Here is a 22,795-nt window from a genome sequence, read left to right on the forward strand (position 1 = left end):
CCAGCATGAAAGAGTCTCAGACCTATATAAGTACCCTTTGTTCTCCCAAAACAGGCTGGCAAGGAAGGACCAAAGACCTGACCAGCCTGTTGTCAGCTATTAGCAATAGACTTAACTTTGCCTCTTACTTTTAATGCATTTCCACCTCCTTTAATTATCTGCTCTAAGAGGATTTGTTCTGCTGACTAAGCCACTGCATGGGCCTCTCAGCAAGAGCGTAGAGCAGCTGGACACTCCAGGTGATCACAGAACCAGGCCTTTCTCAGACTACTACTTTCCACCAAAATAAACCAGACATGTCCATAAAGCACTCTTTTCTACACAGAACTCCTGGAGGTCTACAGCAATGAAATACCATACTCGATTTAGACTTGGCATCAGATTCTCCACAGAGTGTCTTACTTATGGGTGTAAAACGCTCACATTCTGAGGTGGTAGTATTTTTACACTCACGTTACGATGTGAGGCAGTGGAGAATCAGCCCACACTGACAGAGTAATGGGCTTCTGACTGAATTTGGTTAGCAATTTCTAATCATTTCACACCCACTCTTCTCATCCAATTTCAGAATGACTACTTACCATAGTTCATTTCAAAGTCTCCTCCTCCCACTCTCCATCCTAAGCAAAAAGAGGTCATACAAGGGTCCAGCACACCAAGATGACAGTTTGAACTCAGGACACAATTTGTCTTTGCTAAAACACTTTACACTTGCTAGCCCCAAATGGCCATTTGTCTGCCATGTTCAGCTTGTTGCTCCATCATTTGAAGAGCTCTGCAGATGGGACTGGACAACCCTCTACAGGAGAAGGGTGGAAATATTTGGGAGAATGGCTAAGGCTACAGCATCAACCCCATGTTAGTTCTCGCCACATACACATTATAAAGTGTTGCCTATTTGACATGCAGTTACAAAAGGGCTAGATGCCTAGCGCCTAACAATTTGTAAAACAATGGCCTCATTTGTGCCATGTTGAGGGTACATCATGCCAGAACTGCAGGTAGGACTAGCTTTCAGGCTGCATACTCTAGTCAATCTAGCCAATTTTGCTGTCCCATGCATGTGGGGCAGACCTGGCTTAATTTCTTCCCTGTGCCTTGTGGCATATTGTGCACCTCAGGGAGAACAGGATAGACACCTGTGGTGATAGGGCAGGACATGAGGAGCCCCTTCCTTCCCCACCACGTGACCTATTTACGTATGTGGAACAGGAGGGCATAATCTGATCCTGTATAAGCAGGGCTCCAAGCAGTGGCCAAAAGAGAAAGGGTACCTTGAAAATTTGCTGGTACTCTTGGAACATTACGCACATAACCATGCTGTTTTGCCGCTGTATGCTGCCAATGAAAGCAGTAATGCTTATTTATAAATTAAAGATCTTCACCCACAATAACTGAATTTTCATCAATTGGATTACAGAAGCTACTGCTCACCTGCCTCCAAACATTATAGTCTCAGTACATCACATTTGTGACCTTCATACATTTAATATTACAGGATACTGCTACAGTAGGAGTTCCAGGAATATACCACCTAGGACTTGTTTCCACTACCAAGTTAAGTTTTGTTTTGTATGTGGGCAACACTCAAGTCATCACAGGCTGAGTGTGCAACAGAAACCATTTAAAACTGGGGGCAGGCACACGGGCCACAATATAAATGGTGACATCTACCTAAGTTACAATGCAGCAGGTAATTTTCATTGTACAAGTAGTGAAACAAGAGTCATTTTTTGCTGGCCATGTTTTATTTGTCTTTCTTTAAAGAGGGGAGCCAATAATACAGTATCCCAAAAAAACAAAAAACAACCAAAAAAAAAAAGGTAAAACAAATTTCCAGAAGACCGAGATGCTACACGCTACATTTAACCTAATTTTATTCATGCTTGTTTTGGGGGTGGGAATTATTCAGTAAAAACATACAGTAAAAGCAAAATGTCTCACCATATATAACTTTTAACCTACAATAATAATGTACCTTAATTATTTCCATGCAGACAACTAACATTACAAATTTTTTTTTAAAATGAACACAATTAAGACTTCTAGGAGCATTTTATGATAAAGCAATTCCTAATTTTTGTAGAGAGATCAAGCACCTCCACATTACAAATTCCTATACACAGTGAGTGCTTTACGTGAAATGAAAACTTTAAAAAAAAAATGTATTGGACAGCCTCAGAATAAGCCAATGTTATTATATATTCAGCTATGTAGGCAATAAACCATAGTGCTAAACAAAAACCTTATCTGCCAAGTAACTTCAAAACTTAAGTTGACGTTCTGTAATTACAGAAAACATATTTATTTGTTAAAATAAATAAAAGTGCCACATATTAACACTTCACTATAAAGAATGCATACCAGAACATTTATAAATATTGAATGATTTTTCAGGAAAAATAGCTACTATAATAATGCTGGCTAAAGAGAAGTGCATATGAGAAGCACTATGGGTGGTTAATGTTTTGCCACATACTGCTGTTACCTTGAGGTAGATAACACATGCGTACCAAATTCTGCATTCATTTTCAGTTGCTGCTGGTATCATGTGTCTAAGAAATGTATACAGTATGAAAAACTAATACACGAATGAAAAAATGTTTCAGGGAAAAAATAGATATTTTCATGCAATTATGTACAGTCTCACTGTGTAAATTTCAAGGCAAGATTCTTTTTTCTGCAAAACATGGACAACTGTTTTACTGACAGAATGTTTTTACTTGGTTTAGTGCATTTTTTTCTGTTTCCTCCTACATTTTGCATTATTCTGCTCTATTCTTTAATTTTGTGTGCAAACGACATGCCAGTTTAAAAACAAAAAACTAACTCATGTATAGAAAGTAATTCTGGGATTGTAAAAATGATGGTAAACAGAACGCTAATGAAATCCATACCAAAATTACACCATCTGATTCAAGTAAAAAAATTACTTACACTAGTAATAATAAAAAAAAAGACAAACATCTCATGAAGAATACAAAAAAATGTCTGCTGAGTGTTTTAGTTTAGATGTTTCAGAATGCTGCTGTATGTTTTATGGGGAATTTGGGGAGATGATTTCATAGCAGAAGGTGTTAATGTGGCCTGAATTGATTTAAGTGGTGAACCAACAGGACTGTGAAACTGAGGGATACCTATAGCCTCTAACTGCTTGTTAAAGAGAAACTCCCCACTGTTACTAAGAAAGCTCTCTTCTCTTTCCTTCTCCCCAAGCTTTCCATCTTCTACTGGCTCAGTTTCTAGCATTTCTGTATCTTCTTTCTTACTAAAGAACTTGTCCAAATAACTGGTGTAAGTATTTTCTTTCTCAATTTGTTCATCCTTCCTGACTTCACAACAAAACTGGTCTATGAGGAAGCACTCCTCCCCTCCACTTACAAACTGGCTATCCCAAGAAGTTTGGTACAGAGCTTCCAACTGTGCCAAATTGGCCATTCCTTTTTCCTGTTTCTCTCTGCTTACTGACTTTGATATTAAGGCTTTCAATTCCAGTTGGGACACTGAGCTATTCAAGTCATTTAATTTATCAACATCAGTAGACTCATGTTGTAAACTAAGTTGAATGGTTCCTGCTATAAATGAATCAAAGTCAAACCCTTGATTCTTCTCCCTTTCTTTTTCAACAAGCTGCTGTGATGCTTCCTCAAGAGCTATCTGAGCTTTCACCAATCCATTCCTTTCACATTTTGACTTGCCTTTCTTATCAGACTTCTCTTTACTCTGCTCCTTCCAGTTAGAAAGATCTATAATAAGCTTGGGCTCATAGTAATGGTTAACTTCACTATCTCGCCAAACTAAGTTATCTAGGTATGAAGATGACCTCATTTTGTAATTACAAGTGTGGCTACATTCCAGATCACAGTACTTGTTTTCATGGTGATCAGGATATTGCCAGCAAGGCTCAGTAGAGAAGTGCGTGTCAAAAGCAGGATCCTCCAGATACTTTTCACGATCTCCATCCAAATATTTGCGAGGATCTACTTGCACTTCTTCCTCATCAGTGACATCAGAAAGAGCCCTTGGATCACGCTGAACTTCATCAGCTTCAAAGTTATTATGAATAGGCCAGTCATGATCTGAAAACTGACTTTCATGGTATCTGTAATCATTAATTTCCTAGAGTTAGTGAATGAAAATAAACCTTCTTGATTACAAATTATCCCAGACAAAATGAGCAAGGGCTAGGAATACCGCTAGACCATTTACAATTCAACATATGCAAGTTATTTTCTTAACTGAACTGGGCTGTATCTGTATTTTAGATTTTTAAATGCATCCTGAATATGGTAATTTATACATGCATGTCTTTAATCATTTTAAATACCAGAATATAAATCACTAAAATATGAGATTTAACCCAAATTAAGAATCCCCCCACCCCCAAAATATTCTTCTATCAGAAATGCTATTTTAAGTAAAGATATTTTTAAATATGACGATTGCAATTCTATGCCTTTACTAGTGTATTTACTGAATGCAGAATATGGAAAATTTGCATTCCTGACCAATTTGTCTTATTGAAGAAAGTTAAAAAAAATTAATCTTAAAAGCCTAGCAGACTGAAAAATAGACATACATCACGATATCCAAGTCAGTCTTTGTTGTGCTTTGTATTGCAGCGGACAATTATAAAGCGCATAAAAACTAATTACAGAGACAAGCTGTGGGAAAATTCTTATCCTCAAGTTAATTTAGAAAAATCAATTAAAATGCAATTGGGGTTCCTGGGAAGGTGAAGCGGGAAGGAGGAGGAAAAAACTTCTCACCATGGGAATACTTATCCCTGCTTTCTGCAGAGTTCTACTGCTCTTTAAGTGATATGTTCATAGCATCTCAAATATAGCCTCTTACTTTAGATTTAAGGAAGATGTCATGATTCAGAAGCACAAGACAATTCATTAATATCTAAACATCATTTGGAATAAATTTACCTTTCCCAATTATAAATATGGCTGTGACTTTCATCCATGAGCAGAATATCATCAACCTCATCTTCAATGTGAAAAGGATGACTTGAAATGGGCTCATCCGTTGGAAAGGAGTAAATGCTCATATAAGGATGGGACAAAGCTTCTTCTGCTGTCAATCGATCCATGGGACTAAATGTCAAAATTTGCTCCAGGAAGTCCAGTGCTGTAGACAGTAAAACCACAACAGTGATCAGTAATTAGAAGCTGAAAATCTTTATTCCTGAAACAATTACACTTGGGGATTATAAACCCAGTGCTTTATTTTACATGTGTAGGTCTATGTCAAAGACTGCTGAAAACATTGAGACTTAAAGGTACAGAATGATTTTAAGACAAAAGCAACCAGGTGATAAAATCAATCTGGACAAAAATCCATACTGTAACCTAAATCCCCTCAAGGGCTGCACAGGCAGGGAGAGGCACCTCTCCCCCAGCTCCAGTACAGGTCCAGAGCTGCTGTGGCCGGGGAGAGGCATCTCTCGCCTGGCCCCAGCCCCGGAGCTGCCACAGCTGGGGAGAGACGCCTCTCCCTCGGCCTGCTGCTGCAAGAGAGGGCGGGGGAAGTCTGTCCTCTCTCCCCACCGCAGCCCCAGGGCAGCCTGCACCCCAACCTCATCATCCCGAGCCCCACCACAGAGCTCACATCCCCAGCACCCCAACCCTGTGTCCCAGGCCTGAGCCATCTCCTGTACCCCAAACCCCTCATCCCCAGATACACCCAGAGCCCACACCCCCACCGAGAGCCCTCACCCCCCCCACTCCAACCCTCTGCCCCAGCCCTGAGACCCCTCCCACACGCCAAACCCCTTGGTCCCACCCCCACCACACATCACCTCCATATTGGTGCACATAAAATTCATTCCACACATAGATGTAAAAAATTAGAGGGAACATTGACTAACTATACATCTGGAAAGGCAGAATACAGCAGTAAGTGGTGATTTTAAAAAGAGAATTTCTTATTAGTTGTAAGTTAGTCGAGTTAGCATGGTCTAAACCAAGTTAGCAAGTGCCACTGACCTACTCAGGAATGGTCAAAAAAAGATTCAAAATGTTTTGTTCAAGCAGGAATACTTGAACCAAAACTTTTCAATTTTGACAAAATAGTGCCTAAAATGTTTTCAGAACAATTACTGTATACTCCTGAACCAATTACATCATTCACATGCCTTTAGAAGACTAACGTCTCAATAACCCTCTCCCCACCTCTGCATTATTTGAATTGTCACAGAGATGCCCCCTTTCTTCGGCTCCCTGCAAAGAAAGCCATGTAACATTCCTCTAGGACTGACCAAGTGATACAAGATTCTCCATTTCTCACAAGGACTGGAAACAACTGCCTCCATAAAGTTCCTATTCTGGAGAATGACCAAGAGTCAAAACATGTGACATCATATATAGTATCAATCCTGCCATCCACGAAAACATGCTTAGTACATAACCAAGTTGGTGCCAAAAACATTCACTGTAAAGTTGTCTGCTATGATTTTTAAAATTTTTAATTTACAGGGACTAAAATTAGATTTTTTTCAGAATCACTTACCTTCAGGACTGATGCCTGGAAGCAGCTGTGTTAAAGGTTTGTGCGGCTCAGTCATATCATTTCTAATGTAAACTGGGATTACACTGAGAAGCTCCTGACGGTCCTCCTCATGCACAACAGGAATTGACTCTAAAATCAGCTGCATCTGTTCAAGTTCATGTGCACCTAAATGTTAAGCAGACAAGACAAAAAGTCAGTTATGTTCCAAACAACTTTCTTTAATTTCTGACAAACACATGAGCTCAAAAGTAGTTTAGTACACTTAGAAGGAATTAGTGTAGTATGGCTAGATGTTAGCATATTATGCCTTACAGGGTCTTAAATTTCTGTACATCGAACTCCAAGAATAGGTCTCACCACTTGTCTTTTGCTAATATCCTGCCCCCTCCAGCTGTTCCATTTTGCTTACTCAATAGTTCATTCAATATCTGGAACACTTTAGGTTCCATGCTCCTCTAGAACAGTGACAATTCATCTCACTTTTATTTACTTTAACGTAATTCACAGACCCATCAATTGATCCCTTTGCAGTACAATTCGGATCTGAAATCTTGCAGTAATGTTAGGAATACTATTACAACATATCAATATCAGTTGATTAAAAAAAAGTGTTCCACGTAAAATTTGTACGAATATTGTATTTTATTTTTGAAGTGCAGTATTAACATTTAAAATACTTAATGAAGTGTACTTATGCATATTAAAAAGGCAACCATGCAACACTTCCTTTAAGAAGACTATTCAAAAACCAAGACTATAAATATGGGACAGCAGGCATAAAGAGATGCATTAAACACAAAACACTTACTAAATTAGAAGGGAGCTTTTCCATTGATCAGCTGGCCATGACTGTGAGGACGATGACAATAAGCCCCTAGCAGGAACCATTCAGTGGTGGGGTGGCCTCCCTGCGGCCAGGCCCAGGGACTCATCCTCCTCACGGTCCTGGCCAGGATCTCTGCTCTGCCCTGCCAGGACTGACTGTAGCTTCCCTCCTGCCCCTTGCACCTTCATACTTTGGGTCAGGTGTCAGCTACACCCTGGCTTTGCAGGGAGCCTTCTGTTGTCATGGGTGTGGGCAAGCAGGTCCTAGCAGGACAGATCAGACACTCCCACCCAGGACTGCAAGACCCATGCTGTAAGGGAGGCTGCCCCATTGCTGAATGGCTCCTATGCAGGACAGCCCCCACACACTCCCAGCTGATGAGCGAGCGAGCAGATCTGCAGAGGACACCCTGCACTGATGCAGTGCCGTTGACACCTGATCCCTTTAGGCACAAGACTGCTGACCAGGACTGCAAGGAGGAGGAGAACCCCAACAGGAACCAATCAGCAGCAGGGTGGCCTCCCCTGCTGCAAGGGACTCATCCTAATAATCCCAGTCGGGGACCTCTGTTCTCCCATGAAAGGGCCGCAGCTTTCTCTGCACCTTGCCCCTTCAGGAATTGGGTGTCACTGGCTCTGCAGCAGTGCAGGGTACTCCCTGCAGCTTTGCTGTGATGGCCTCACTCGTCAACCAGGAGTGTGGCAACGGGAGCTGACCCCAACCAGGAACTGTTCAACAGTGGGGTGGCCTGCCCTGTGGTTGCAGACTTGTCCTCCTCCTTGCAATCTTGGCTAGGGGTCTTGCTACACTGAGGTGGGATGACTGCAGCAGCCACCCTGCATGTTGTGCCATGATGTCGAGGGTCCCTTGACCATGCAGGGAGCTAGTCCCACTGTCAGTGCTGGGAGGGAGCCCATTGCAGCCCCACTGTTAGAACTGGTCGTAACTGCTGCAGCCTCACCGAGCTGTGGTTACCACAGCAACATCTTCACAAAATGACTCTTGGGCATGGTAAGTTCCCATGGTAACAAGGCAGCTTCCTGAAGCACAGTTACCTAAACCAAAATTTGAGCCCCACCCATATTTACGGTTTCTGGCATTGCATTTCACTATGGAGATTGGGGGGAGGGGGAGACTGAAGTGACAGATTTATTGAAATCAAATCACAAGCACTTCTTGTGGAGTTGCGTTAGCTTATTTAAATATATACATGCTTAACTGTCCTTAAATTTGTATATATACAAAAAACGTAGCTTTTGGAAATTAGTTTCTGAATTCTTCGGTTAGGCTGTACCTCACTTGCCTGGGCTGACGAGTAGCAGCTGCTTTAGTTTCTCTCTCTCAGTCTATTTAAGAATCTGCTTAAGAAAATTTAAAATATCTTCTCTTTTCTCATTCAAGATGAACTACTTATTGTTTAAATATTTGCTTGGAAATGTGAATGTGTAACTGCTATTAAAAATATATTACTTCTGTATTTTATACTACTCTTAAAATGCCTTCTAAAAATTCCTTTATAGTTATAATCAACTTTTTTCCCCAAGCCCCAAGTATTCTGGGGTCTACTATTTCCTCTTTCATTGAAGTTGCATTCCAATAAGCAGGATTCTGAGGATAACTTGAAAGCACAGACAGGCAACGAACATTATAAACCTCAAAAGAACAGTGTTCCAATCAGAAAAGTCAATTAATATATGTCTTGATATTAACATGTTAAATACCTCTCTTTTCCCCTCCTCCCACCTATCTAAAGACATTAAAAGTTTACCTCTCTCTTATTCAGGAAGCTAAGATGATACTAAATTAGCTTCCCGAGCAAGGATTTAGTAGGAGTTTTTTCTAGTTGCTTCTTTACCTGATATCACATGTAAACAGACATGCTGAACTTGGGATTTTCCCTATGAGGGCTGAATCACAACTTAAAAGTCTGGATGATGGATACTGTATGTTTCCAGATATACAGGCTTACAACTCTACCTTCTTGTGATTTACTCAATTTTTTTTAAACTGACACCACACATGAAGAAAGGATGTACAAGTATCCTACTTGGTGGCAAAACAAGAGACACTCAAATATGCATTTGTATAGCCTGTGGCCACAGGATGCATTAGATACAAGAATCCTACACCTGTTGACAAAACTGCATAGAGTTAGAAAGAAAAGTCTTTACCAAGCAATTAGGGCCAGATTTTCAAGCGAGCTCAGCTGCTTCCCCTTCAGACACCTAAATGAAGTGACCAAACCGTCAAAAGTGCTCAGCTGCCAACAATTTTCCGTTGAGAACAATTAGCTCTCAAAAATGTGGCCCCAATTGTGGGTACTAAGCACTTTTGGAAGTTCGTCTTGTAGTGGTTTTAGTTTGGACATTTCTGTATTAGAGAGAGAAAAACTGCATAAGCCCTCACAGCACAAGCAATTTCATAAGATGTATTTTACAATACTATACAGCACACACTCTTCTTTCCAGCTACAGTGACATTTTGCCATTAGAAGTCATTGGCTTTTCTAGGAAACCACCTTTTAGCAGAGCACAAACAGACAACAGCATTAAGCTCTCCTTAATGCACCGAACTCTGTACATCACCAACATAAGTGCATCCTATATTTTTTTGTTATACCTAGCAAACGTGAAAGAGCTCTGCAAGTACTTCTGTCAAACTCCTATTAAATATGAGCTTCAAAGCATCCTCACGAAGCAAGTCTCCTTATACAACTATCCACACATATCCTTGTCAACAGCCCAGCCTAACTCACTTTCCCTGTAAGATACATTGCTGTAGCTACCATGCCTTTAACACACAAAATTAAGCTGTACTGTAGCATTTAAGAGAGAGATTAAAGCTTGGCTGCTTTGTAAGTACTTTTTTTAGCCCACTCTTTTCACATAATAAAATAAACGTCTGGATTAATACTCAATCTTGATATTTAAAATCAAATCAGGCCAAGATAAAGAACAAGTCTCAGTCTATGAGCGTAGCAGAGAATGTAATAGTGAATCTGTCTGTAATGGGAGGGCATGATCTCCAACCCATGTCTAGAGGGCAAAACAGAAGTGAGCAGCTGGAAAACCCCTCTATGAAGGGTAGAGTAGATTGAGCTTGCCAGTCCATAGTGAGATACTGGAGGAGGAAAGCATGATACAAAAGCCAAAATGCAAGACACTGTCATCTAGCCAAGAGGAGTGGGGAAGAGGTAGGGTGTTCTGAAGCGAAGTAGAGTCGTTTGGCCCATATGCGATGGTCAGTACGTAGAATGTGGATGGAGGCAAGAAGTGGTTTGCGGCCCATAGGGAAGATGTAAATAAGTTAAGGTGGACAGATAAAGTGAAGTGGAGGCCGTTTATAATCCATAGGTGGTAAGTGTTTTGAGGCCAGGTTAAGGCGGAAATTGAAACTACAAATATAGATGGTTTGTCCTTTCATTTTTCAAGAAAAATTGAACAAACAAGATGTAAAATTAAGCTACCATTATGAAAGACATCAAGACAATACACGGCTTTATGCTTTTATTTATATAATAATTCTGACATAGGAAAGGGCAAGAGCATAATCCTAGGATCAATGTATATTAAAAATGTAATCTAAATGCTAGTAATGTAACATTGCTACTAAAGTATTTTTAGATTACATTTTTAATATAAGGAGATTCTATGTTTGTGCTACATTAGAACTGAATCAATGCACCCATAGCACCAAATTTCAGGACTTTTTGTTACTGACTAGCATTCTTTCCATCAGAGCCATCTAACATTTCTTTCAATCAATCATTCTCAATAAGCTAGAAGCACATTATATTTCTATTTTTAGAGTATTAAACATTTTGATACTAAGAGACACTTCAGTACTCTTCAGTACGAAAAGACACTTCTCAGTGCTCACTGGAAGATTTCATACATCTACTAATTCCAGGACAAACTTCTGGAGAGAGGCAGATCTCTATGTACCTTCAAGTTCCTTGTGATTTTCAAAGATAGGGTACCCAATCAACGGCATTTTAAAGGGCAAAATGCTCTCATCTTAACTTTTATATTGATGCCTGAAGTTAGGAATTTCCTTGCAGCGATTTTTTTTTTTTTTTTTTTTTAAGTGTATGGAAACAGTGTCGTCACACTCCCAACTCAAAGAACTGAATGGATTTTGCTTCTACTGTTGTGAGACCTGTATTTCATTCATTGTACATGTGTTAGTTATACCGGCAGAAGTTAGTGTAGTTCTCAGGGAAAGTAAAAGTTTGCATCCCATGTGATTGAAAACATTAATGGAGGTTACAAATTTTGCTGGGACAACCACAAACTCATAAAGGGACATATCCTACCCTAAACAATGTCCTTTCTGCACCAACGGAGCACCAGAAGTGGGCTATAAATAAGGTTACGTTTTAGTCACGGGTATTATTAGTATAAGTCATGGACAGTAAACAAACATTCACAGCCCAAGACCTGTCCATGACTTTTACTACATACCCTTGACTAAAACTTGGGGTGGGGGCAGCTTCGGGGGGCCATACCAGGGGGCACCACAGGTGCTGCGAAGGGGGGACCGTGCGCGCCCGCCACATGTGCTGGGGCGGGGGGGGGGGGGAGGCGGCGGCCAGTGGCACCACTGGTGCTCGGGGGAAAGGGAGGCAGAAAGAGGGTTGGCGAGGCTGGGGCAGGCTCTCTTCCCGCTCCTAAGCTCCACATGTTGCCTCCACTCCGCTCCAAGCCCCAGTTCTGCAGCTCCCATCGGCTAGGAGCTGCGGGGGTGGTGCCTCCCGGCAGAGGCAGCCCGTGGAGCTAGGAGGAGCTGAGGGAGGGGCGTTCCTCTCACCTTTCTGGGGAGCCCCCCCCCCCAGGTAAGCACCTCCCCACGCCCCAGCCCTGAGCTCTCCCCAAACTCCTGCTGCTGGGGAGTGGGGGGGGCGAGACTGCCCCAGCAGCAGCCGGTGTGCCTGGGTGAATGACAATCAGTACGCTACCAACCTGCAAAGAGAGTTTTCCCAGTCAGCATTTCAGCAAAGATGCAACCTGCAGCCCACATGTCAATGGCTTTAGTGTAGTTGTTAGGAGAAAGTAAGAGACGGGGTGATCTGTACCATTTAGTAACCAATCCCTCAGAAAGATGGCCCTAAGGAAGAAAAAAGAAAATGCAAGTAAAATTTCCTCAAGACAAAAAATTATTTTAATCCAAGCCTCCAGAGATAAGGACAATATTAGACCATTTGACCACATATATTATCCTACCTGTTACATTTAGTGTACCACACATACCAATACTGTATATTTTATAAGCACACTAAACAAGTTTAAATACTGTTTGCAATGAGCTCCAAGTTTGATCTTGAAAGGGCTATTTTACAGCAATCTTTAAAACAGTTAAGTACAATGGTGATTGTATTTAATCAATCACTTGCAACTTGATTAGCATAAATCAGTATGATATTATTTTATTAGTCAAATTAGGTATAGCTCCTAAAAGTTCCTTATTTCCAAATGTCAAGTTAATGGAGATAAACAAATCCCTTCTGAAACATGAAACAACAAACAGGAAGATCACACTACTACTACTAAAGCCCAGTGAGTAGTCACATTTGTACACTGGGGATGCACAGATATTTTAAAGGTTTCAGAGTAACAGCCGTGTTAATCTGTATTCGCAAAAAGAAAAGGAGTACTTGTGGCACCTTAGAGACTAACCAATTTATCTGAGTAGCTCATGAAAGCTTATGCTCAAATAAATTGGTTAGTCTCTAAGGTGCCACAAGGACTCCTTTTCTTTTTGAGATATTTTAAAGTAATCTAAAGTTCCTGTAATTCTACATCTATGCGTTGCTCTTAAATCCTAAACTGTGCATTTGTTCATCTAAATACTGCTTTTATAAACACCCAGAGTTAAATTCTCTTCCTGGTTACGTGCATGCAATCTCCCCTTGGAAGCAAACAAATTATCTGAGGGCAGAACAAGCCCCCCAAAATATTAAATTTATAAGGATTTTTTAAAAAGCAGCACTCTCATCCACTGCATTTGCCAAAATTTTAAACACTGCAACCCTAGATTAATTTACTTGTAACTTGCCATGGGAGAGATAGTTAACTAAAGTAGCAAGCTCAGAACTTTCAAAAGGCCTGATGAGACACAAAGCCATCAGAGGTGAAAATCTCAATGTTTTGGGGCTGAAGGCAAGACATTCATGGTACGCTAGCAGCCATTAATGCCTACCTATGGAGATAATGACATTTTAACTTAGGCTATGTCTACACTAGCACTTTCATCAAAATTTTTGTCACTCAGAGGTGTGAAAAAACCACCCCCCTCAATGACAAAAAAGTTTTAAGGACAATAGCGCCAGCGTGGACAGCGCTTCATCAGTGGAAGCCGCACTCCCGGAGACAAAGCTACCACCCCTTGTTGGAGGTGGCTATATTAAGTCTCTGGGAGACAGCTACACAGAGCGGCTACACAGCACAACTTACAATGGTGCAGCTGCGCTGTTGAAAGGTACGCAGTGTAGACATAGCCTTACTCTGCCAGTGTTCTTAGCCAAACAGCAAATGCTGCAACTTTGTAAAATACTGTGAGGGAAAGTTAGTTACCAATCCAGGACAGGCCTAAGAAATTTTCCACTTTCACCAACCCTGCCATCAAGCACTTATATTATAATGATGAATACTATTAAAGTATCTAGACAAAGAGAGACCATTCTAAGATGGATAGGCTATCAGGATATCACTTTTTAAAAAGTGAATCCATCTCTTCACAAACCTTATGGGAATAATGAGGATCCATGATCCGTGCAAGACCAAAGTCGCCAATCTTCAGCACCAAGTCTTCAGTATTAATGAAAAGATTAGCTGGTTTGAGATCTCTGTGCAGAACATTTGCAGAGTGAATATACTTGAGCCCACGTAGCAGCTGGTACATGAAAAGCCTGGCATGTTCTTCCAGTAAAGGGCCCTGCTCTAACAGGTTAGCCAGATCCGTCTCCATGTACTCTTGAACAATGTAAACACAGTTCAGTTCCGTGAGGGAGCCCACATCATCCGTTAACTGGCTTCCATTGGGACCAAGAATTTCAAATACTTTCACAATGTTATCATGGTCAAGTCTTCTAATAATTTTAATCTCACGTAGAGCATGTTTAACACTCTGAGGATCTGTGAGGACAATTTTCTTGACAGCCACTCTTTTATCACAGTCATTATCGACAGCAGAAAAAACTAAGCCATTTCCACCACAGCCCAGTGGTTTCAAGTCCATATACCGAGAGCCCAGATCAAAACCATGAATGTTCATGAGACTTTCAAACTTTTCTGCCATTTTGAAATTCTTCAAGTTTCTTTTTCCTCTTAAGCTACCAAGCTTCTGTAAATACTTAGACACTCTTTCACTGGTATCTGAAGGAAAGATCTTACAGAAAGGGAGAAGAAAAACTTGGCTTTGACTGCAATATGGTTTTTTGACACTCTCATTGCATTATTAGCCAACCAGGCCTGTTGTGTCCCCTTAAATTTAGAGCCGACAAACGCTATAACTCAAACTGAGCATAAGATAGAAAGATTGCAGCATTCATAGTTCAAGAAAGGTGCAGAATCTCTGCAGACATTAAAGAAAATACTCACAAGAAACTCAAACGAAATGAAATGACATACTATGCACTCAGCTCTACCATGCAACTGGGTAACATTTAACAAAAATGTGAATAAATATGCACATAATAGACTTCTATTAACATCCTCCTCCTCACAGTGCAGATACATTCAGTGTTGGACTGGTCCTGAGCAGCGTCATTCTATGGTGCTGGTAAGCACTATGTTTTTTCTTCCTTTTCTTCCTCCTTTGTTTACAGTCTAGTTAAACAGGAAACTGGCGGATCTTGATTTACAAAAGACGCCTTCTGTTAATGATCAGGTGGCTCCAGCTCACCACAATCACAATCAAAGCTACCATCCATTTTATTCCGTGACAACCTGGAGGGGAAATTAAAAAAAAAAAAAAAAAAAGGAGAGAGAAAGAAAATAGGTCAGCATTTCTATACAAAAAAACCCTTTTAGACTGCTTCAGACAAGTTGTAGGTCATTATTTGAGCACATCACCTGTAACCTCAAAAAAGAAAACCACCGTAATTACAGAACTAGAAATAATGCATACTTTTTATGCTCTTTGAGGATGAAGTGACATTAACCACCAACCTGCTGCCTCTGAATAACTTTCCTCTGTTGCCACTAATATATTAGATATGCAGACAAAGAGAGCTACTAGATTTGAATAACGAAGGAAGCATGGTATAAATCTTGACAATTCTCCGAGATTTCTTTCTGTTGTAGAGAGGTCAGTAGCAAGAATTTCATTATAATATTCTGCTGCTCCTCATTCAAAATGGTGAAAAAAAATCACGTTTGTATACAATTTTTATATATATGGTCTAGCCCAGGGATTCTCAAACTGTGGGTCCCCCATCCTGCGGTCGTGTAGTAATTTTTGTTGTCCAAAGTGGGTCACGGTGCAAGAAAGTTTGAGAACCACTGGTCTAAGCCTAATGTGATTTTTAAAGGAAAGTTTAAGGAAAACCAGTTCAGCCATTCTTGAGTTGAATGAGAGCCTTCGGCTTTTTATAAATAACTTATTTGAAACTTCAAACTTGGCATTCAATGAGGAATGCTTTACGAAGTTTACACAATACACATCTGGCTACAAAGCAACGATACTCAGACTGAGGCTCCCAAGCCTCAAATCCCATCTCCTTCCCCCCCCCCCCCCCCCCCGGCTGAGCCCCAAGCACCCAAACTTCCATCCCACTGAGGCCCACCCCCCCAGCATCCAGACTCCCTGCCTATCCCTTACACCTGCATCCTGACCCCCACCCCCGCACCCAGGCCACTCCCTGACAAGCCCCAACCAGCTGCACCCCAGATCCTCATCCCACCAAGCTCCATTTCCCCTAAACCCGGACCGCCACTCCACTGAGCCCCACTTCCCCCCTCCATCACTGAGCCCCCCAGACCCTACCTGCCGAGTCCCATCCCTCCACACCCAGACCCCTCCTGCTGAGCTCCAACCACCTTCACCTTGACCCCCCTGCAGACTCCCATTCCCCCTGCACCCAGAACCCCGCAACGAGCCCCTGTGCACAGATCCCCCCCGCACCCAGACCCCTCACCAAGCCATCCACACTCAGACTGCCCCACACAGAACCCTCTCACCCCATAACTGGATCCCTCCACAAAGACCTTGTGCACTTGGTTCCTGCTGGGCTGAGCTTGCTTGCCCCGCATCTGGATCGGGGGCCAGAGCTGGACTTGCGTGTGAGACACTGTCTCTCTTGCTTACTATCTTGGCACACCTAGGGTGGAGGGGCAGGGCCCCAGAGTGTTTCTGGGACATGCCTAGCCCTTGTGGTGTGTCAGGTCAGGTGCAGCCTCACTGCTGAATCTGTGCCTTGGCTTGGGGCAGGCTGCAGGGTGATCTCCCACCTCAGTGCAGCCAGTGGCCTGTGTTCCCCACTGCCATACTGGAACATCCACATTTATTGAGAAATAAAAGATGTAGAATTTTAAAATATCATGCACAGATTTAATTTATTTATTTTGTGCAGAATTCCCTCGGGAGTATCCCTTACTCGTTTGTATCATTTGCCTTTTTGGAATGTGTGATCATTGGATGATATTCATGTTTCTTGTGATCTCATAATGTATTGGATCTCTTACAGCCGTTGAAATTTCTGTTTGACATGATATTCATATATAGAGATATGGTGAACTGGAACGGGGGAGCCAGGGGACATGGCCGTATCACTTTTTCCTGCTTTAAGGGCGAGTGAAGGGGGGGAGGGAGTGGAGAGGAGCAAGTGGTGGGCACCAGGAGCCTTGGGGAGGAAGAGGCCACAGTCCGGGGATGGTAGCCCCCCCGACTTCTATAGAGCTCCTGGAGCTTGCATAGCCCCCCAAACGAAACTCTCCCATTACGCCTTTGCCTGGCAAGCATAATGGGCCCGGTGTGGACGGCATCATTGGCAACCCAGTACTGAGCATTAAAGGCACTACAACTGCTGAACTGAATGTGTTAGAAGTAGGGCTGTCAATTAATCGCAGTTAACTCCTGTGATTAACTCAAAAAAATTATTTGCAATTAATCGCACTGTTAAACAATAGAATACCAATTGAAATTTATTAAATATTTCTGGATGTTTTTCTACATTTTCATATATATTGATTTCAACTACGACACAAAACACAAAGTGTCCAGTGCTCACTTTATATTATTTTATTACAAATATTTGTACTGTAAAAAATTATAAATACTATTTTTCAATTCACCTCATACAAGTACTGTAGTGCAATCTCTTTATCATGGAAGTGCAACTTACAAATGTAGATTTTTTTTTTGTTACATAACTACACTCAAAAAACCACAAAACAATGTAAAACTTTACAGCCTACAAGTCCACTCAGTCCTACTTCATGTTCAGCCAATCACTAAGACAAACAAGTTTGTTTACATTTATGGAACATAATGCTGCCCGCTTCTTATTTACAATGTCGCCTGAAAGTGAGAATAGGTATTTGCATAGCACTTTTGTAGCCAGCGTTGCAAGGTATTTACGTGCCAGATATGCTAAACATTCATATGCCCCATAATGACGACACTCATTAAAAAAATGTGATAATTAAATTTCTGACTGAGCTTCTTGGGGGAGAATTGTATGTCTCCTGCTCTGTTTTACCCACATTCTGCCATATATTTCATGTTATGGCAGTCTCGGATGATGACCCAGCACATGCTGTTCATTTTAAGAACACTTTCACTGCAAATTTGACAAAATGCAAAGAAGGTACCAATGTAAGATTTCTAAAGATAGCTACAGCACTCGACCCAAGGTTTAAGAATCTGAAGTGCCTTCCAAAATCTGAGAGGGATGAGGTGTGGTGCAAGCTTTCAGAAGACTTAAAAGAGCAACACTCCAATGCAGAAACTACAGACCCCGACTCACCAAAAAAGAAAATCGACCTTCTACTGGGGTCATCCGATTCAGATGATGAAAATGAATATGCATCAGTCCACACTGCTTTGGATCGTTATCAAGCAGAACACATTATAGGCATGGACGCATGTCCTCTGGAATGGTGGTTGAAGCATGAAGGGACATATGAATCTTTAGCGCATCTGGCACGTAAATATCTTGTGATGCCGCAACAACAGTGCCATGCAAACACCTGTTGTCACTTTCAGGTGACATTGTAAATAAGAAGTGGGCAGCATTAGCTCCTTCTAATGTACCCAAACTTGTTTGTCTGAGTGATTGGCTGAACAAAAAGTAGGACTGAGTGGACTTGTAGGCTCTAAAGTTTTACATTGTTTTGTTTTTGAGTGCAGTTATTTTTTTGTACATAATTCAACAAGTTCAACTTTGCACTATATTATTTGTATTAGGTGAATTGCAAAATACTATTTCTTTTGTTTTGTTTTAGTGCAAATATTTGTAATCAAAAATAATATAAACTGAGCACTATACACTTTGTATTCTGTGTGGTAACTGAAATCAATATATTTGAAAACGTAGAAAACACCCAAAAATATTTAAATAAATGATATTCTATTATCTTTTAAATTGCGTGATTAATTTTTTTAATCGCTTGACAGCCCTAGTAAGAAGGTATTTATATACTGATTCAGTTGAATTTTTTGAGGGTGGTGGGCTACTTTTTGATGACATATTGTATGGTGTCTGAGTGTAGCCTTAAAATTATTTTAGGGAGTTCTGAGGAAGCTTATTTGAGCAACCTTAACCGTAAGCAGATTAAGTGTTTTTTAGGGGCTCATTATAAATTGAATGGAATACCGAGAAATCATTCAACAATATGTATAATCAACTCACTAAATTTGACCTGCCGTATGTAAAATTTCTGAACACTTGTTCTTGTGCCCCAAAGCCCATTTTTAGTTTATAACTGAAGTTATTACCTAAATATATGAGGACCTTTCCTATGGAGAGGACACCTTTTACATGTAGGAAATATGTTACATTCTAGTATTAATTGGCCTAAGGTACAGTCAGCTACCATCAAGCTGTTCCTAACACCTTGATTGTTAATTCAATTTCAATTTACCTTATAGAATTATTTTATTACTGGCGTACATCCACAGACAGTCATTTGCAAAGACAACATCATTTTGTCAACAGGCAATTCATCTACACAATCTAGCAGAAAAATTGCAGTCAGATTACTCCCTGCAAACCAATTGAACCCACTGAGAGTTACCTTTCCTTCAAATATTTCTAAAATTGTTATGGAAGGATCATTTTTGAAACTTTAATTCATTCAAATCTTTCATTAACTCAACATCATCTACATATGTACTTCTAAAATTTTATTATTTCTATTCTTTAGGGTCTTCTTTTTTCCCCATAAGTAACACCATTGTCATTTCACGGTTCTGATTTTTTCTATGTGCAGGCAATAGACTCTCTCTCAAACTCTGTTTGATACTGCGTCCAGAGTCCATACTTTAATATGTTTCACTGAAAAGGACTGGAATAGGAAAGAAGACACTTGGTCAGTCCTTTAGCTAGGAAATAGAGGTAGCAAGCAAAATCTGCTTATCTTCCCATCATCATTTCAGGGTTTGCACGGAAGTGACAACACTAATGAAAGTCAAAAAGCAGCAAAGACAGCTGAATTAACTTTGTGAAAAGGAAGTTGCAGTCCCCATTCCTTCTCTCCCCAAGTCTCATCCCTAATCCCATTAAAAATGGCTTTTTATTTATTTAATATCAGGTCATGCAATATCCTTCCTCTGCATGACATATTAAGCCAATTTTCATTAGAACTCTGTCAAAATGAAAACAAAAGGAGATATAAGTTGGGCTAGTTAGAAAGGAAGTATGGAAAAACACTAGAGAGTTAAACACTAGTACACAGACTTCCTCTGTGATCACAGGCAAGTCACTAGACTTTCTAGGCCTCAGTTCCCCATCTGTAAAATGGGAACAGAAGAATTTCCCTACATCATAAAGTACTGGGAGGATAACTGATAAAAGATAAAGATTGCGAGGCATTCAGATACAACAGCAATGGGAGCCACGGAAGCACTTCAGATAAGTAGATATACAAGCATTCAACCATTTGAAAAGTGTCTTGCAGTTAGTGTGCCTTAATACAGTTCTTTTGTAGGAACTAACTCACTGGACTACCATGTTATAACACCACTGCAGATGTAGGACAAAGAGGGTTAACTGCCCATGTCACCTTGAACGGTCTCTTACAGCGTGTTAACTCCTTATGCTAAACAATCTGTTCAACCTTGTATAGAGCTGTGACACCCTGGGTACCTTATCCCGGATGTGAAGAGGAGATTATGTAAGCTCAAAAGCAGGTCCGTTTCCCCAACAGCAGCGAGTCCAATAAAAGGTATTACCTCACCCATTTTGCCTCTCTAATATCGTGGGACCAATATGGCTACAACAACAGTGTAAAATATGTTATAAGTCAGTTTATTCACCCTCGTCCACAATGTGAAAAACTATACGGTGGCTTCTAATAATGTGGTGGAGATACTCAAGGTCTCTATTCACCACCTAAACAAAGCTCACACCAATGAGTAAGAGGAAGATGAGCCACAATTCTGACTATAATAAAGTTTTCAGCAAACAAAAATCTAAAAAATTTGCCCTTAATCATTAATTCCCCATTATCTTTTCTCTGTACCTACACATCTTCTACCTAGAAGGTAAATACATTGAGGGCTAGCTTAATAGCTTTTTGAATAGTACAGCACTGCGCTCAAATTCTGTAATGTCCTCACTGCTACCACCTCTTGGATTAGCTCAGGGTAAAAGCTGGTAGTTGCAAGATATTCTCTTTCAGGAATCCAGCTTTCATCATACTTTTGCCTCCTCTAGTGGCTGGTTAAGCAGCAACACTGCATAACAACTGTTTTCCCAGACAAGTTAATAAGTACAGTGTTTATGATTGCTACTAAGACCACAATAGTTTTATTGGACCATAAGAAGTGAAGGGGAGGAAAAAAGATTAAAGTTGGATTTAAAGTCATTATTGTATGCTCCTGTCAGAATGAAGAGACAAGAAGTTATCTGGAACTTCTTATTAAGCCTTTCCCATGCCAACCTCAAAGTAACCTCACATGATGACGCAAGTTGGTTTTTCTCCGAACTGTAACAAATTTACAGTGTCAATTGTGCCTTTTATGTTTTTACACATAAAGTTGAAGTTTTTATAAGTGTTCAAACTTGCCAAGAATGACATTTATTAAACACAAGACAGTCAGCTCTGGATCTTATATACAATACAAGACCTACATTTTGAAGAGCCAGTCCAATTCCCTGTCTTGGGACTCCATATAAAAGGATAAATATAAAAAAGATTGCTTTTCATGTAGCTATCTGTCGCTACTAATTCTTTTTCAAGTTGTGACACAGATACACTGAACAGATATACATATTAGAGAATGCAGCATGTATAACAGATATCTTCCTGCTAAATATAGTGTAGGATAGTGCACTCCATTTGTAAGTATCACTGATATAAGAATCAATCGCATATAGTGATCAAAACCACTGGGACAAAATTATTCCTATTCTAACCTATACTCTGCTTGCAAGAATCAACTGCTCATAATAATCAAATCATCCAGGACAGATGTGATTCCTATAAAAGGAGTACATTGTATAAGAGTCTAAGGACCAGATTTTGCCCCATTACATATATTGAATAGTACAGTACTCAGAGTAGCAGCTGTCAGTCTGTATTCGCAAAAAGAAAAGGAGTACTTGTGGCACCTTAGAGACTAACAAATTTATTTGAGCATAAGCTTTCGTGAGCTACAGCTCACTTCATGGGATACACAGTACTGTAGTTTTCAGTTAGACTATTTGTGATACCAGGTACTATTCAAGGTGATCACACTAAGCAGGACTCTTACAACTCCACACCCTCCCCCTGTCGTCGTCCCCCCCCGAATAAATTTCAAATAAATGAACGAAGGGATTACCATCTTTGTACAGCCATGTTTTAAAGGAAAGTCAGTTCTGGCCAAACAAAACTGCTCTTTTCATAAGTCACTGCCAGACATCTTCCTTGAAATTGTCAGCCCAGCAAAACATTAACACAAGCAACATCACAAAGCTTAATTCAGTTTGCAAGAGACCTTTCAAATATCACAATTTCTCCCCAACTGCACACTACATCAATCTTTACATTTAAATATAATAAATGCTACAGACAATAAGACACTACTGTAAAGTATTACACTAGACATTTGGGTTTTTTCCCCCCAGGGCTCCCAGTTACTAAAAAAAAAAAACAGCTAATTTTAATTATGTAATCATTTAGTTACAGCTACAGTAGTTACGCATTGGGAAAATACAAGACTAAGTAAGAGACGCTAAAGAAAACTATTACACAACCTGATATGCCCTGTCCCTTAAACTATAAAAGATGCGGTGCACATCTATATTTT

At 40.5% G+C, this 22,795-nt stretch overlaps 2 protein-coding genes across 2 annotated transcripts in view; both read right to left on the minus strand.

Annotated features, from left to right (window-relative positions):
• Window positions 1-1,860: 1,860 nt before the first annotated feature.
• MAPK6 (mitogen-activated protein kinase 6) lies at window positions 1,861-14,857 on the minus strand. The gene is made up of 5 exons (XM_048868223.2): window positions 14,084-14,857; window positions 12,304-12,448; window positions 6,517-6,681; window positions 4,935-5,136; window positions 1,861-4,102 (listed from the first exon to the last, which is right to left on the minus strand). The coding sequence occupies exons 1-5, from the start codon at window positions 14,636-14,638 to the stop codon at window positions 3,004-3,006; spliced, it is 2,166 nt and encodes a 721-aa protein (XP_048724180.1). The 5' UTR covers window positions 14,639-14,857; the 3' UTR covers window positions 1,861-3,003.
• A 299-nt stretch (window positions 14,858-15,156) lies between these two features.
• The window catches only part of LEO1 (LEO1 component of Paf1/RNA polymerase II complex), a 167,757-nt gene continuing 160,118 nt past the window's right edge, over window positions 15,157-22,795 (minus strand). The window contains exon 13 of the transcript XR_007358976.2: window positions 15,157-15,288. The gene's annotated coding sequence lies outside the window, so the exon portion shown is untranslated. The remainder of the gene's footprint in view (window positions 15,289-22,795) is intronic.

The sequence above is a fragment of the Caretta caretta genome, chromosome 10 (assembly GCF_965140235.1).
Source record: "Caretta caretta isolate rCarCar2 chromosome 10, rCarCar1.hap1, whole genome shotgun sequence".
NCBI lineage: Eukaryota > Metazoa > Chordata > Testudines > Cheloniidae > Caretta > Caretta caretta.

Excerpts from the sequence above, each read along its gene's own strand:
- MAPK6 (XM_048868223.2), bottom strand. The coding sequence starts at position 14,638 with ATGGCAGAAAAGTTTGAAAGTCTCATGAACATTCATGGTTTTGATCTG. Across the intron at positions 6,682-12,303 it reads TGGGAAAACTCTCTTTGCAG|GTGCACATGAACTTGAACAG; the intron begins GTTGGTAGCGTA and ends CTTAACATTTAG. Across the intron at positions 5,137-6,516 it reads TCCAGGCATCAGTCCTGAAG|CACTGGACTTCCTGGAGCAA; the intron begins GTAAGTGATTCT and ends TACTGTCTACAG.